The sequence below is a fragment of the Mycteria americana genome, chromosome 6 (assembly GCF_035582795.1).
Source record: "Mycteria americana isolate JAX WOST 10 ecotype Jacksonville Zoo and Gardens chromosome 6, USCA_MyAme_1.0, whole genome shotgun sequence".
Taxonomy (NCBI): Eukaryota; Metazoa; Chordata; class Aves; order Ciconiiformes; family Ciconiidae; genus Mycteria; species Mycteria americana.
Window position 1 is genome coordinate 14,879,161 of NC_134370.1, and position 12,608 is coordinate 14,891,768.

Below are 12,608 nucleotides of genomic sequence, written 5' to 3' on the forward strand. Positions count from 1 at the left end.
TATTTGGTGTGGTCTCATTCTATTAAAACTGAGATGCCATTTGTCATGTATATGTATTTAGCTGCGCTGTTTTATGGCTGAAGATGTTTAATTCAGGTTCCAGAAGTGGAATAGTACAACCTCACATGTTCCTCTGTTCCATTATGAAAGACTAACCACATCTTAATGGACTTCTCATGTAGCAACTGTGTACAAAGGACACTTTTATTATTATTTGCTCCATTCTAATGAATCTCTTGCTAAATTTCTAGGTGCTCTTGATGTGACACTTATGTAAAACGTATGTGGAAACTCAGCTGACCTTTCCTTAGCACAGGCAGGAGGCTTAGAGATGTGTTGGGGTGACCATCTGCCCATTAAGATAGAACACAGGCAAAACATAACTTTGTGCTGGGCTCCAAGGGTGACATCTGTGGCTTATTGAAATCTTTGGCTCTGTAACTCATTTTTCCCTGCTTAGAGCTACCCATATCCCAGGTCACTTAGGGTTTAGAGACAGACTGGTTGTAGACTAGTAGGCCAGGAACCAGTCTGGTATGATGCAACATCTTAGCAGATGCAAAAGCAGTTAGTAAAGTTTCCCTGTTAGTAAAGAACAAAAACTTACTGCTCTTTTCTGAAAGAGTTGAAGAATGCCTTGTTTGCTGGTCTGTAGCTTCCTCCCTTTTCCCGTCTCTTAAAATATGATGCATGCTTGACAGCCTTATTGCTTAAACTGCTTTCATTTCAAGCTCTCCTCCGCCTTTCATGTTGCCCTCGGGAGTGTACTCTGCACAGGGCTGTTGCCACACAGCAGTCTTTCCTAGGTAATGGAAAATCCATCAAATGTTCCTTATCTTTTTCCTCTCGGTCCCCTTTAATCCATTACACTGCTCTCCTCAGCTGTGGTCAGCAGTTGTGCTCCCTGCCTTACTCCAAATCCAGATACACTGAAACCTGAGACTGTTCTTCCCTTTCTGTTCAGTTCCATCTCAGTGACAAATCTAATTGCATTACCTCTGCAGCTGCTTTGATGTGCCCCGGCTTTTGCTTGCTTTTCAGTAACTTTGTTTTATGTTATTAACCACATAAGCTGAGGCTTCTTTTGTTCTTTGTTTTTTTCCCCCCTCCAGTTCTTCTTTACTTGGGCTATTCTTCTCCTAATAGTTATTCTATAAGAAAGGAAAGGAGAACTCGGATATGCTCTCTTAAAGAAAAGTGTATAAAAGTGAACACACTTACACAGCAAACTTGCCAACTCTCTCTCAGTAGGCAGGAGAAAGGGGTTCCAATATAACTGAGGAGGAAGGCACTTTATGTGGATTAAGTGCCCTAGCCCCTGGATTTAGAATTCATACAAGTTTCAGAGTGACTCCTGGAGATGTTGACTCCCCGCAACTGTGCAATCTGTGCTCTGCCTACTTTGAAAGGATAGAAACAGTAATGCAGGGAGCTTGCTGTGTCAGCCTCTTGGCCCTCTCCATTTGCAGTGGGCCTGGAACAAGTCCACAAGCCAGGCAGATCCAGAGGTCTGCTCTGCTGTGGCAGGCCCTTGTAAAGATAAGGAGGTGCTGAATGCAACTTACTAATAATGCTGCCTCTACATAGCAGTAATATTTCCATGTGTCTTTGTTTAAATAGTCTGTTCCCTGAGAAAGACAAAAGTGTTTCCTCCCTGCATCTGAACCTGCACAACATCTTTTGTCAGGATGAGGGTAGGCAGTCGACTGCTACCTGGGTCTGTGTTTAGACCAACACCATCTCAGAAGGCTTGGAAAACATTCAGAAAGCAGTCTTAATAAACATTTGCAGCCATAGGAGCTGTTAAAGTAAACATCTTAAAATGGTTTCTGGAAAGGTTTAGACACTTGTTGATAAATAACCTTTCTGGTGACTAACTCTGGTATGACCAACCAAGTCCAAGTCTGGAATCAAATGGCAAAATTCAGTATTGTTGAGGAGAAAAAAAACCTGACTCTTACAAAAGCATCATTGTGATATAAAAGGGCTATCACAGGGGACAGTCATATGTTGTGAGGAGGACACGGTGTGGTGGATCTGCGTGACCCGCTGTGTTCAGGGGGTGCTCCTGGATGGCTGAATCTTCCAAACTCCCGGTGCGAGCAAGATGCTGTGGATGACTGCTCTGTGTTGACACCTGAAGCAAATTTCTACCCCTTCCATACCCCTCCTGCCTGCAAGCCTTTAAGTTCAACATCTTTCATTTCTTCCCTTCTTGTATAGAAACCTCCTAATGTAAGCAGCCTTACTGTGAATTTAGCTTTAGCTTCTCTCTCTGCTGTAATCTGTATGTCTAGTGAGGTGTCCTGTGTTGCCTCTTGTGTAGCGTGTGTGGAAGGTCCTGTTGATTTGGAGAAAACCACCAGGTTAAACAAATTGGTAGGAAAAACACTACCAGTAAGGAGTGAAGACAGCTCATCTTCTGTGCCACCATGGGCTTCCAAGAGGATCACTGATTTCTGTTAGCCAAAACCACAGCGATCTATAAACTTGAAATCCAGCTCCTCTGAAAACTTGTGTTTCTTCTTTGACCCACATGGGATCAAAGGGGAAGTACAGAATACCACAGTCTGTTCAACACCACTGACCACACTTCCGTTTAGGGTGACTAGGGAAGGTTTAGGCCTTACAGGAAAGGAGAAATTGAGGAGAGTGAGCTGGGTGCAGAAGTCTGGTCTAAGCCCCTGACAGATATGAAGGGCAAAAAGGCAAAAGCCACTTTTTGGGGAAGTCATTAATTTTTTACTTGTTCAGCTAATCATTCCCTAATCAAATAATTTTCCTGTGCCCGATTGTCTACAGAATATAGTTCTAGAAGACAATGGTGTCTGCTTTCATGAGTATAAGGGTATATTCTCCAAATGCGTGCACATAAGCAGAATTGAGTGATTATTAATGATGTGATATCAGAGTTTATGAACAGCTTCCCAGCATCACTAGCAGAACAGTTGTGTTTGCACCCTAGCAATAGCTGAAGTGTAATATTTTGCATTGCTTTGTGGCAGCACCAAGCACCCTTGCAGTGGTTGTCAAACTAGCGTGGAAGCCCTTGAATGGAAAAAGGGAAGTGTTTGTGTTTCTGTACCAGTCCAATGGTTCCTGTGTCATTCACACCTTCACAAGCAGAAGAAGGAACTGAGTACAGTTCTACGTATGTGATTCAGAAAACAAGTGGTGTCCTCTGTGCACAGCTGCTCTCAAAATGTCATTTCCATAGGTGTCTTGTCGTTGTTTATATTTTAAGCATAAATTATTGTTTTCAGTGTGTAACTAATTCTCAGTTCTGGCTTGTTAGCTTCTTGAGCCTGCTCAGTAGTTGCACGGTGAGATTTTTCCTTATATTTGTAATTGGTATATTAAAAGTTTGGATTATGAGAATTACCTGTGGCAGTGATTGTGAGTCACATGTTGCAAGCAAGGAGACGTCAGACGCTTTTCGCTTGGGTTCCATTCCTGAGTGCTGCTGTTACAAGTGAACTCACATACGAGAAGCTGCCTTTTTTTTTTCTGGATTTTGTTTATAGTGTGATAATTTGCTTAGAGAGGGTTAAAGCCCTGTTGGGTTTGATGTCGTAGACTGAATCCTCCAAAGATCATGCAGCCTAACTAGGAGACGCAACAGCAATGATGTTGGTAAGTTGGTAAGTCCTGCAACTGCAGCCTCCTTGGACAAGTTGTCTTCAGTTGTGCAGCTTCTTTTGGGGTGTGTGTATGTTTCTGTTGTTGGTTTTTTTTTTTGGGGGGGGGGTGGGGGGGTGTTTTGTTTGTTTTTGTTGGTTTTTTTTTTTAAGGAAAGCCAATAGCAAGGGTAGCAATTTGTGACAGTTCTAGGTGGTTCACATTGCTCAGGCTCAAGAAGCTAACTTGTTCCACTGTACTATATAAACTAAAACAAAATGTCTGCATCCCACCTAACCCATTCCTGCTAACAAGACCAGTGCTTGTAAATGCCATGTTTTGTTTTTATTCCTCACCCTCCCGTCATTTTTTTCTTTTTTTTTTTTTGTTTTGTTTCCATCCATGTTCCAAACTAGTTTCTAAGCGACGCAAGGCTCACCTGAGACGCCTGGACCGGCGATGGACGCTGGGCGGGATAGTCAACAGGCAGCAGAGTCGAGGTGAATTAATAGCTTCCTATGGCACCAGCCCCTAAGGGTGCACCAAAAGCCATGCTGCAGCTTTGGCTGTTGTGCACCAGGGTCTGCATCTTTGGTGATCTGGTAGAGAGAGGCCGAAGCTCCAGAGTTCAGATGTGGATTTCGTACATGACAGCTTGAGGGTGTCTTGGAGCCAGGGTTAGGCACCTCAAGAGCTGGAGGCTAATAACCAAGGGTAACTCTGCAGTCTGACTCCTTGTGCTGCTCGGGGAAGTTCACATCTGTTGTGTTTTAACTTTGGCATATTCGTACTCAGCCTTTCCTACCTCAATAAGGACAAGTTATACTTTCAGGGCTATTAAAATGAGAAGAATGCCAAAAAATCAGGATCAGAAATGTGCACACTGGAAAAGTGCTTGGTGTGGAAAGATGAGAATCATTCCAGTTTCAGTCCCCTCTCTTACTTGCAAGCAGTGCTTGGTACTAAATACAGACTTCTTTAGAACTTTTGGGAGCTTTTGGTGTCAGTCCCAAGTGTTTAAAATATCACCAGTAGTAGTTGCGGGGTTTTTTTTGTTTGGTGTTGTGGTGTGGGTTTTTTTTTTTTTTTTTGCTTTGCTGGTCTGACAGGGAGCAGCATGGCGGGCTGGGGGGGAACACCTTGTGTTCTGAAGCTGCATTTGGTTAAAGTCTGAGTAATCTTCCAAACCAAGCATTTCTCCAGTGCATGTGAATCATCTTTCCCAGAGTAAAGGTACCCCTTTCTATCCCCTTCTCCCCTTCTTGCAAGATTGTCCAGATGTGGTATTCATTGCACTTTAAAAAGGAAGGAGGTGGGGGGAAGCACCATTTGCACCTCTGTGTAACTTTCAGACAACCTTACTGAGGGGATGGAACCAGATGTAAGCACAAGAGGAGCTTCCCAGCTGAGGAAAAGGTACCTTTTCCTACTAAGGAAAGAATGCATTTTTAAAGTAGCAAATTTATTTTCTCTTGGATTTGGTGGCAGTTGTACATGCAGACTCATGTGTGTCAAGCACATGCAACTTTTCAGTGACCTTTTACCTTTGCCTCAAAGTATTATTGAGGAAACCAAAATAACAAGAGGGGTGTTCTTCCTACCATAGCTTGACCCTACAGCAACTGGAACTACCCTCAGAAGACAAGGTCTTGCTTCTCAGCCACGAAATATACCCTGAAGGCACCAAAAAAATAAAAACCTGTAAGCACACACGCTGGCTTGTGAAAAAGAGTTTGTGCTTATTTCTGTACTCCAAGAGTTTGGGAGCTACTTATTTTGCCTTGTCAAACTCTGCCAGATACTTTATGGCAATTTAACTGGGAGAATTTCTGGGAATCAGTTTTCTAAAAAATTTGTTTACTCGTTTAAACAAATATATCCTTTCATATTCATGCAATATTGCAAACAAAGCTCCATAAAATATTAAGGCTGCATGATCATTCACTTATAGTCAACTGGTAAGACTCAAGGACCTAGGCTGCATTCCCAGGTCTTCCCTCTTGCACTCTTATGCCCACCATCTGTGTGCATCTTCTCCAGAGCTGCCCTCTGGCCAATGTCACAGCGTCTTCCCTGGCAGTCTTCCCCACCACAGGCTCCCCTAGTCTCTTCTATTCCTGCCTTTTTCTTGCTCCTTAACAGTTTCTTCCCTATTAGGCCCAAGCAATGCTGGGGTTTTGAGTGTGTTGGGGAGTATGTGCTTTATCTCAAACTAAATCTCAGCACTTGAACTTGGCACAAACGGCAGCATCTCAAGGTTTGGGGCACCCTCCATGGCTGAGATGCTTCTATAAGCGCTCTCCAGTGCATTTCAGCCACAGCTTGCCAGGCTGGCTAAAAATAAGCTGTTTAATGTCATCTGAAATAGTAGGTTAGGGAGCTCTTACAGGAGCAGGCTGATTGGAAGTAAAGAAAGTGATTTGAGTACTTGGGGGGCAGGTTGGAGACAGTGGCTTCATCATCTGGCATAACTGCAGCCTGTACAGACATCTACCCCTTCCAAACTGCAGTTGTTGAAAGTATGAGTCTCTCTGGCTGTCCAGCCCGCTGCTCTCTAACAGATCACAGTTTATGTGAGGTCAGGAGAGATTCTTTCTCCCTTCCTTCCCTCCCATCCCAGCCCAAAAGACTTCTAACAAGGCCAAATTTGGGTGGGTTTGCACAGAAATGACAGAATGCATGAAGTGTACACACGCACCCCCCGCCAACCTTCAAGTTCCTGCTCCAAAGCACAGAAGAACTAGAGCTGCTCAAAGAGGAGGTTGCCAGAGTTGTTCAACACAGGCAAAACAGCTTCCCCTCCCCCACTTGGCCTCTTTCTTGGAAATAAATTCAATTAAACATTTTGGCTGAAGTTCTTCCCACCCAGCGACATTCTGCTTGAGATAGTCGGTGCTGTTGGAAGGGTTAGCTCCGAGAGTTCACTGGAGTTTAAAAGCAAGCTGTAAAGGATGCTTCCCTTTGTATTTATGCTTGGGTACCACTAATAAGCATTTTTACTGACTAGGTCTGTGATAGAACCACTTAAAAGCCAGAACTGAAGGAATTAAGCATTGTTTCTGAAGGCCAGGATTTTCTAAGTGACTCGAATGTTAAAAACACTGGAAAAGCCTGAGTGAAGAAGGCAAGGGTTTGCTTCCCTGTTACAGACTGCCTAATGGGGGAGAATTATCAGGGGTAACATATGGCTTGCTTATTTCTACCCTTTCCAAAGCCATTTGAAGAGGCTAAGCATCCCTGGACTTCAGATATTTGGGAGCAATATTACCAGATCTGTGAATAAGAAACATGAAAGACAAATTATTGAATATCATGGTAGTGCTCCTTCTTTAAAGCTGAAAAAAAAATCTGCAAAGAGAACAGCTGTAGTCTGTTTTTACAAAGAGAAACAGATGACATTTGTTGCTGAACTTTTCTCTTTAAAATGGTCCATGGTGTGCCCAGATCTAAGAGATTACACTAGTTTGTTTCTTATGTATCTTCAGAGCTTGATGGGGGGGGTGGTTTGGGGTTTTTTTGGGTTGGGTTTTTTTTTTTTAGACTGTTAAATGTTTTTAAATGTGGTACATTTTCTAAACTTTTGTCTGTACTTTACAGAACACCAGTAATACAAATAAGGATTGTGAGGAGAAGCCTGAACATTTGTAGTTTTCCTCAGTCCTGACACTTGTTAGACCTGCAAGCTGCAGAGTTTGTGTTCTCTTGTACTGGGTGAAATGCTAATTCTACACATGCATTTATTTGGAACTTCCCCTGGAAGAGGACTTGGGATTGTTCACAGGCTGATTTCATGAGAAGTCATTTGTGCTATTACAGTTTGATTGGGAAAAGTGGGGGTTTACATGCCTGTTTTATATGCCAGATAGTTGACAAAAGTTATTGCTGCTTTGGTTTTGTGCCCAACACTTTCAACTGGAGCTGTTACAATGCAGGAAAGTACTTTAAAATTATTCATATCAACAATATAGTGACATATGGGCTGAATTTCTGCCAAATGAACCTATTATTTCAGAGTAGCTGCTAGCACAAGAAATAAGCTATTCGATGAAAGAGTTAAAGTTAGAACTTGGAAACTGTAGGTCTTCCTACTGCTTGCCTGACTTACAGAGAGAGGGAGCTTGATGGGAAGAGATGGATGGGGTATAGAGGGAAGGCAGCTGTGTAACCCAGTGGTCTCGATACTTGAACCCCATCTCCTAGCCTGGGTGGGTTATTCTGCAGCCAGTTTTCTAGCTGTGGAAAGAGCCCTCGATCAGTACTGGTAATTCAGCCTGGCTGGTGTGCACTCTTACCCTTTCCAGCACCCCACCAGAGCCGCTTTGCCCTCTTGGGCAGCCCCTTCATTGCCCACAGGACTTCTCCCTTTGTTCTCACTCTCTTTCCCTGCTTGTCCTTGATGCTGGTGAAATGTTTGTCACTCACAGCACAAGGCTGCTTTGCCGTGCTAAATCAAACCAGCACAGAGCAGCTTCAGACTTAGTTTATTCTTTCTTTTCTTTTTTTTTTTTTTTTTTTTTTCCCCTCCTCTGTGCTCCAAGGAAAGTAGTAAATGTTTATTGCCCCTTGCTGGTTGAAGAAAGAGCATGTGCAGTACAGAACTGTTTGGAAGAAATGTCATTATTGTTCTTTTCTATCTGTTGGCATGAGGTTTTCTGTTATTTAAAAAAAAAGGTGGGGAGAGGGACAAAGGCTGAAGAGCTCCTGTCTGCAGATGAACACATTTGATAACTGTGGACAGTTATTTTCTTTGCTGAATATTTAGACAAGTAAAACAAAGTCCATGTTGAATTAATGCATCGCTTTCTGGAACAGCGAGAGTTTTTCCAGAAGCAGGTCTGACAAAGGGGGGCTGGAGCGGAGGAGTGGGGGAGGGCGAGTGCAGACTGCTGACTGAGGGGAAAGTATTTTGAAAGAAAATTCTTCTGTGGTTTGGAAGATGTAGGGTTGGGGCTGTTGCATTTTTCTGAGAAATCGTTAATTGGCTAATTTCTAGCCCAATTCCCCCCTATCCCCACCCCTACCGGCATTTCAAACAAGGATGGGGTCACAGAAAGTTGGGGGCATGTACAAACACCAGTTGAGCAAAGGAAATTACTCCCTTACTTGGTTGGCTCCTGAAGTGCTGCAGATAACTTCCACACTTATTTATGGAGGCAGAAAAAAGCAAACTTATAAAATGTAGGTGAAGGAGAGGTATGTGAAACGGGGTGCTTAGAACTTGGAAGCAGAAACGTATGAGCGCTGGCCATTTGCCTGGGAGAGATGAGACTGATTATGCAGGCCTGGAAACGTGCATGGTATTTTAGCTGCTTAAAGGCAAGGTTCCTGTCCCAAATAGTTTACAGCCTAAACAAAGAGAATGAGATCTGCGCATCAAAGGAGCCTGGGCAAGTGGCAATTTGGCATGCATCTTATTACGACCAAAAGGTTTTTCACAGTGGAAAGTGATATTTATTTGGTATTTTTAAAAGCTTTTAGAGAAGGACTAAAACTAAGCTTGTTTGGCAAGGCAGGAAGTCAGAGTAGGTAAGGCTTATTTTAGGAAGGATTTGAGAGTTTCAGGTTATTTGATACCACATAGGAGGCAGCCTGCTCAGGTTGATGAGGCATCATAAGAAAGGCATGGGGCTGAGTGGGAAAAGATGAAAGGATTTGGAGGAGTGGGAAATCCAAAGGGAGCAGAACATGTGAGATTGTGTAGGAGGGTATTAAAGCAAGGCAGAGCACACAGGCTTGAAAATTCAAGATGGGACAACTGAAGTCTGGCTGAAGTACCAGAGTGCTGCTGTGCCAAGAGCCTTGGGCAAGAGCAGTGTGCTGAAAGGCTGGGAAGGGAGCAAAGGAGGCAGGAGGTGGCTGTAGTGGCTGTGCACAAGAGGTTGAAGGGCTATAGCGGTGAGGAGCAGCAGTGATAGAGGATTTTGAAGATGTTGGGGAAAGGAACCGTTACCTTGGTGATAGACTAGGAGGAATCTGAAATAACCAGTGCCAAGGGAATCGGGAAGATTGAATAAGGAAGATTTGGAAAGTGCTACTGAACCTCTACATTACAACTCGAGCAGTAAAACCGTAGGTCTGCTTTCCTTGACCTGACAGTAAGTATAAATCCAGACAGCCAGAGGAGGGACCAAGTTGCCTTCTCAAGACACCTCATAACTTTAATGTGTAGTATGTGTGTGCACGAGTGCACATGTGAAATCTGAAATTCTGGTTTGACAGATGGGATTGGAGGAGCCTCACAAGCTGTCAGGTTTAGTGTCTTGCTCTATCAGACAATTAGGTACTGTTTCTTCAGGAACAGATGGAGCTTCATCTTAGCTGTTTTGAGGTTTTTCCTGTGGGAGAGGTGTCGTAGTGGGTCACCTGATATGGAAAATGCCATGCCTGGTGCCTAAAAATTCTTTGAGATTCCTCTTTTACTACTAGACAGAAATATAGCAAGTGAAACAAAAGAAAACCTATTTGGGTATATGCTGATTAAAGGGAGTGTGATGGGATGGACACATGTGCTGACTCTTTAGTTACAAGCTATAATCCTGCTCAAAAGGAAAAAACACGAAGCACTGTTGTCATGGTCTGCCATTATCCAAAAATAAATGTCATTGGCATTAAGTCCTCCTAAACTTTAACAAGGTAAATGTGGCATCCCTACTTTTTCTGTGACTAGCATGTTGTATCATAGCCATTGAACAGGCTGCATGAGATGGAAGAAATATTTCAGTCCCCACTACACTATGGCTGCAAAGGTGACCTTTTACTACTTGATGAGCATTGCCAAGGTGCCTACAAGTCATCTTGCTCTGCTGTAAATTGTATGACGGTTTAAGCTATATTATTAATCCTATTTATGCAAAAAGTTGCACTTTATTAAGTTGCATCTTAAAATAGGTGAGAAAAGATGTGTGGGCACTCTTAAATTATCCTAGCCTGGTTTTAGATCAAGTTTCCTAGGAGTGTCTTGACTCTGCTTCCAGCAGTCTCAGAAATAGGCCTTTTTCCTCAAAATTAAGTGAAGCTGCATTGAAACTGGCCTGGCTTAGTACAGAGAGAAGTTTTACACAGAGTTTGTGGTGCCACCACTGAAAGAACCAGTATCACCTTCCCCAGCATCTTCCCTTCTCCTGTATGCTCATGTAGATCTGCTATGAACCAAACCCAGCTTAGGGTCATACTAACCTTTCCTTGATCAGGTTGGCTTCAAGTCCATCTCGCAGCAGAGTCATGAACTTTGTGTGCAAGGAGAGGTGGCAGGTGCGAGGCAGGATGAAGGAAGGAGAAGGGAACAGTCTCAGCTGCTGCAGCACTAGGCATGCATTCATAAACTGTGTTCTTAAAGCAGCTTTTTAGCTTTAAAGCTATTGCTATTTATGTTTGTGTTTTATTTTTGCTCTTGGCAGAGCACTGTTACATTGCTGGAGGGGATGCAAAATGCTTGTGTTGATGATTTGGCATTTTTTTTTCTTCTAACAGCCATGGAAGGGCATTAGATGTCTGTGACTTGTGAAGGAGTGACCCATAACTCTCAAATACCACCAGCTTCCTTGTACCAGGTCTGCTGAAAATAGCATGGTTGCGTACATCTGTACAAACCACATACTATAAATAGCTGTAATGCAGGGCATTGTACAGCTCAAATGCTTTGTCCTGTATATATGCGCACCTCTCAGCTGGACTGCAGCAACCTCTGCTATGCTTGCTGGGGGGACATCTCAGTTGCTAGAAAAAGCCCTCTCTGTAGTATTGTGGGCTGTTACAAGGACGTGGGAACTGTCCTCTGCTGTCCACACTGTTTTCCCAGCGATCCACCAGGATCTGTCTCTGTATTTTGGCCCCAAGCCTCTACTGTCTTTCTTCAGGAGACTTTAGGTAGAACCAGAGTTAGAGAGAAGCCTGCCTTTCTTTGGGGAGGAGGAAGATTGATAGGGAAGTGAGGTTTTGGAATAACTAGTGGACTGAGCACTGGGCTGCCAGGGTGTCTGGGAGGGGTGGGCAGAGCACAGCTACAAGGGGGTGGTATGAGTTGGGTAGTCCAAAGAGTACAGAAATTATTGTTGTGCATGTTTTAAATAGTGTCTGTGTCCAAATCCTTTCCTTCCAAGGTAAGTGGGTTGCAGTTGGATAACGCATGATGTGACAGACTTGATTTGTAGCTCTTTGCCAAACAGGCTTTGCTTCTTCGTGCATGCCTTGTTCAGATTTACTAGTGCAGCTGAATTTCCAGTAGAGGTACCTCTTTCAGTTCAGCTGGGGAAGGTATCTTTCACCTGCAAATTAGAAGTAAAGAAATATAAGTGAAGTTGGCTGACTGAGCTAATAACAGATCTCTGGGTGTCATACATTAAGAACAGAGGTGCCTTTATGCCATTTTCAGCAGATCTTGAAGGGGAGTTGGACTCTCATCCCATTATTTCCAGAGTGCAGCCTTTTAGCTGATGTATGTGCTTTGTAGCGTGTAGTAAAGTTTATTCTGCCCACTTGACCTCAACAGTGAAGTTGATGTAATGGAAGCTGCAGCTGGGGAATACAAATTATACTTTTGTTTGCATTTTTTTGCCGGTAATTGCTAAGTCAAAACTGAATCAAAATTAAACACTTTCGTGTTCTCTGTAGATCTGGGCATACAACTTTGGTAGGTCTGAGATGGTTCACCGACTTGTGTTTTATACCATTGCCTGTCATACTATCTGAATGAAACCAGCATGATATTTCAGATTTGTCAGTGTAACTCAGAGCAGTGTCTTTCTACTGGCTGATGCTCTGCTGATTCTCTCATGAAACCATTCATCTGTGCTAAGTCTTTCCAGTAACTTTATGTATCATTCATGAAGTGTCAAATATCTTCTCTTAAAGACTTTTGAATAGTAATCTGATATGTTGAATGCTACATCAGTCCTCTTAAGTGACACATCCACTGAAAGCTCCACTGCTCACTTCAGCAAATCTTGGTTTATACAAAACATCCACTGGCTAGAGATAGTCTTTGAGAAGCA

The 12,608-nt window shown here is 43.2% G+C and overlaps 1 protein-coding gene across 5 annotated transcripts in view; it reads left to right on the forward strand.

Moving 5' to 3' along the window:
* SH3PXD2A (SH3 and PX domains 2A) overlaps positions 1-12,608 on the forward strand; it is a 268,655-nt gene that overhangs the window by 234,485 nt on the left and 21,562 nt on the right. For 4 of the 5 annotated variants that reach the window (XM_075504613.1, XM_075504616.1, XM_075504618.1 and 1 more), the window contains one exon: positions 4,035-4,118. The exons of the other annotated variant lie outside the window; for it this stretch is intronic. In XM_075504613.1, coding sequence (XP_075360728.1) covers positions 4,035-4,118 — 84 coding nt within the window. The remainder of the gene's footprint in view (positions 1-4,034; positions 4,119-12,608) is intronic. 5 annotated transcript variants of the gene reach the window in all.